A 4,780-nucleotide genomic window follows, 5' to 3' on the forward strand; every position below is an offset into this window, starting at 1 on the left:
TGTGTGTGTGTGTGTGTGTGTGTGTGTGTGTGTGTGTGTGTGTGTCTGTGTGTGTGTGTGTGTGTGTGTGTGAAAGATGATAGATAAATAGATAGATGGAGAGAGAGAGGGAGGGAGGGAAAGAAAAAACAAAATAGTCATGAAAAGAATAAAAATATACATCAGGAACAAAGAAGCTATATAAAGCCGGATAGTAACAGGTTTAATAATTTATATTATTACCCTGTAGCATTCCCACTTTTCGCATTCAAAGATCACATTCCCTACCAGGCAGGTTAATACTTTTAGGTCAGATAAAGTATTTGACCCTCTTAATACTGATAGTGCTGAAATATTCTTCATGAACTCTTTTGTTACCATATTTCTGTTGTGTCAATTAATTTTGAAACTAAAAAAGATATTGGGGTAGTGTGTGGGGGAACATGGTCTCCCAATATTGGAAGTTTTATTGAACTATTCTATCCATGCTAATATGAAAAGCAAACATAAGATCATGATGATGAGGATGATAATAATGCTGATAATGATGATAAAATTGATGCAATGCTTGTAAGCCAATAAATTCAGTATGAATGACCAATATGATTTTAAAATTTGATTCCAAATATTAAAGTAGTAAACTAGATGACTTCCACTGTTATATAGAAGCCATAGAGATCAGGCCAGAAAAATCCTGCTGTAACCCAGTACTACCATGTAACACGTGCCATGCAACCTAGTACTACTTGTTTCATGGTCAGGTGGTCAGAGATTAAACTGGCCTCCCCACCAGGTTAATTTTGAAAGTAACAAAAGGTTGAGCAAAATAACTGTAATTACCAAACTGATATTTGGAACATAAATTAACATGGACTTTTGGTGGAAGGTTTTAGTTTAGAAAGTTTGTGTCATAGAACCACAGGCAGCCTTGGGCAGGTTGGTGTCAAAAAGGCTAAACTAAAATTTCATTGCCTGCAATTTCATTTGGTCAACTGAAACAACAGACTAATGTGTAAAGTAACAAATATTTTAGTAACCCTTTTACATTTAAACCAGCTACATCCAGCAAAAATATTTGACTGATTTTATGTTCAAACTGGACAGATCTAACTTCTCACACCTATCCTACAATGTCATTACAAAAATAAACAATTACATCATTGAAATCTTGAAGCTACAAGATGAGGCATGATCCAATTCAAAACAATGTGACTAGACAAATATTACATTTGACAAAATAATCTGAATGCTAAAGGGTTAAACTTGCCCAAAGTGTTGATTATAATAGTAGACTACATGTTAGAAATGTAGGCAGGCAACTTGTTAGAAATATAACCTCAAGAAGATTAATTACAGCTCTGTAGATGTTTTGGTCCTTTCCACCATGATACCAGAATTGCCTAGGGTCACCAACTGATGTAGGTGACAAAACTGCCACACCAAAGAACAGGCTCTGTTGAGTCAGATGTTGTGGCTCTGGGCCAGATTGTTTCTATCATTTTCAATGCTTGTTCTTACTGCAGCATTCATCCTGTCACTTGAGCCAGATGTGATGTCTTGCTTTCTCAGAGGATTCCAAAAACTTCCTTGCAACATCTTTTGTTTTCTTCACAGCTACTCCAAAATGTCCAACCAGATAAAAATAGGAGCTAAATCTTCATTAAATCACAGTCTACTATCACATAAAAGGAGATCACACTAGATAAAGTAATCCTAGATACTCCTAAAAAGAATGTTGGGTTGATTAAGGTTGGTTTGCAGTTAAAACAACACATTTTAATAGGGTACGATATTGCCCAATAAAAGACATGTAATAATTTTTTTTATTAATTATTTCAATTAAAAATTGGGTTGAGTTATTTTATGTAGGAAATCTCAAATTCTGTTGATATATATGCAAAACAAAACAAAGTCAGTTCATGAAATATTTTAGTTTTTAAAGCTTATTGTGGGTTCTTTTTTAGAGCGATTATGGATGCTCTCTCTCTCTCTCTCTCTAAGCTTCTGGTATTTTGTAATAGGGATATGACTATTTCTCCATCGAGGGACACACTCAAATTCATGTGCAGACATGCACACATAAATGAACCAACAAGGGAACTCCATGCAGAAATTGCATCCAAATATCCAACAAATCACAACAAGTGCTTTTCACTTTAAAAAAGGGAAGAGTACATAACCTAATGCTATTCCTAATAAGACAAAATGGTTAAGACAGGAATGCTTTTGGTTGTTGGCCTGTTAGATGAGAGTTAACCTAGGCAAGATAACAACACCACACCACAAACAAATAAACAAACAGCATTGTAGGCTGGTACTGAAAATCTCTTATGGGAAAGACATGGACTCCACAATATAGTGGGCAGGAGAAGATGAGTGCAGCAAGCCAGGAGATGAGATGAAGATAGCAAACATATCTGGTGAAGCAGGACTCAAATGAGCCACTCTCATAGCCAACCGAATAACAGGGAGGTGAAACAGCCACTGGCTAGCATGAAGTATAATCATCAGCTGCTACAAAAGCAATGGAGATGCTTTGGAAAGAAGTCACTGCAAAGGCATCAAACTAGCAGACCAAGTTATGAAAGTAACAGAAAGAGTAATGACACAAAAGAGGATATGTTGGAGGAGATGCAGTTTAGATTTGTTCCCAGTCAGAGTACTACCAAAATTCTTTACATAGTTAGACAAGTATGAGAGAAGTTTTTTGCTGTCACATTGCTTTGGCTCTGTTCTTCCACCCACTTTCTAAGGCCATATTAAGAATATAGTGACAGATAAATAAACAAGTACATAAGTGCATACAGCACCATGAAGTGAAAGGGTATATATAGTAGCTTCATATGTCCTGGATAGGACTTTAAACTGCATCCAGTGATAGGGCCCTGATTCAAGGGTTCCAGGATGTTGAGGAGTGTGATAAGACCAGCTCTTAACCATTACTGTTCTCAGGTCTACTTTGACCTGGAGTTGTAGCACCTGTCAGAGTCCCAGCTATGGGTTACTTAGCGTATTATGGAAGCAACTTCAAACCTAGACCTTCATTGTCTTGTGAGTGCCGTGGGAAAGGAGAAAGCTCAAGGAGTCAACCACAGCAAATCAAGGAGTGGAATCCCACAGGTGGGTCTGGTATCACCTGTGGTACCAGAATCCTGAAAGGCAATTTATGCAGGAGAGGGCCACTCTGATGTATAAAACCTCCAGTTTGCTGGTCACTGCAGCTGTCTAGGGCTGTTGAGCCACTGAAGAACTGCCATCAACACACTGAGAGGATACCAACAGGATAAGTATCTATCAGGAATGATATTTTCCTAAAGACTAAAATGTATCTTAACTAATAATACATATCCAACAACAAAACCAAAAGCAAGCACCAGGAGTAGGCCCACTCAATACATTAATCCAAAATGCAGTTCTTATATTCTCTAGAAAACAAAATCCTTCAACCAATTGTTACTGTTGTCATTGCTGTTAAAAACATTTGTTACTTTTCAATCCAATGAAATTTCATCTTCCATTTGGTAGACAATTTGTAAATTTGATAATACCATTTATTAAGATCTGTCTAAATCAATACTTTAGAAATTCTCTTATCTAAAACCATTACATATAAATATATAATCCTTATCACTATTATCAGCAATTTTACATTTGAATGGGAATACTTGATAATCTCCCCATTATTCATAGAACTATATATAGGTCAGCTTCCCATGGCTGATACATGTCTACATTTATAAGATGTGTTTCAGTTATTAGATGGATTTGACAGTACTAGTCTACATGCATGCATGTGTGTATGATAGATTGCTAGCCACTAAACCTTTTTCTATTTTCTCTCCCTGTTTCTTTCTGTTGAAGAGTGTAGGCTTGAAATGTAAAAGATTTTCTCACTTCCTGAGCGCTAAACTAATACATCTGTTTATTGTTTACACACTTGTCTTCATCTTTTGTTTTTTTGTAAATTCTTGACCGCATGTGCATTGTTGGCGATTTTCTTTCTCTGTCTTCCCTTCTTAGTACTTTTTCCTATATTTCTGACGAAGATCTCCGATCGAAACATTAAATCCTCTTTCTTTTCTTTCCTTTCCTGAGTGTCCAATAACACTGTACTTATTCCACATCCTTGCATTGTTTTTTCGTGTTTGTTCATGTTTAGATTGACTATATATATATATATATATATATATATATATATATATATATATATGTATGTATATATAAGCATAAACACAGGTGACATAAAAATTTATAAACTTCTGGAGAAAACATGAAACAATTCTTTTTTAGGAATGGTGAAACATGAAGCAGATAAAGCTATAAATAACAACATGTAAATACTAGGTTTTAAAAAAAATCCCTTCAACTGTTTCCATCCAAAGAGCTTTTTAATACAAAATTTACATCCTATAATTCATAGCTTCACCTGCTTCAAGTTTCACAGTTCAATAAAGAAAATATATGTATGGGCATACATATGTATGTATGTATGTACGAACATATGTGTGTGTGCATGAGAAAGATTACAATTGATTTGCTTTGTGCTCCTCTCTGGAGCCAGGTATTGCAACATTTCATGCATTAAATGCTGCTGATAGTTAAGAACCCACACACCAAAGCAATTCAGTTTACTTTTACTTAAAGAACATCAGACTAGCTTACCTTGGAAATTTGAGCACATCTACACAACGTAACCACATCGAGAAAGGAAAATATTCTGGAAGAAATAAAAAGATAAATTACATTTAAGGATGGAAAATATAAATATATATAAATATATATATATATATATATATATATA

At 35.1% G+C, this 4,780-nt stretch overlaps 1 protein-coding gene across 7 annotated transcripts in view; it reads right to left on the reverse strand.

Annotated features, from left to right (window-relative positions):
* LOC106881021 (F-box/LRR-repeat protein 20) overlaps positions 1-4,780 on the reverse strand; it is a 413,298-nt gene that overhangs the window by 41,436 nt on the left and 367,082 nt on the right. For all 7 annotated transcript variants that reach the window (XM_014931205.2, XM_052966264.1, XM_052966263.1 and 4 more), the window contains one exon: positions 4,642-4,696. In XM_014931205.2, the coding sequence (XP_014786691.1) occupies positions 4,642-4,696 (55 nt within the window). The remainder of the gene's footprint in view (positions 1-4,641; positions 4,697-4,780) is intronic.

The sequence above is a fragment of the Octopus bimaculoides genome, chromosome 3 (assembly GCF_001194135.2).
Source record: "Octopus bimaculoides isolate UCB-OBI-ISO-001 chromosome 3, ASM119413v2, whole genome shotgun sequence".
In the NCBI taxonomy this organism is placed as follows: domain Eukaryota; kingdom Metazoa; phylum Mollusca; class Cephalopoda; order Octopoda; family Octopodidae; genus Octopus; species Octopus bimaculoides.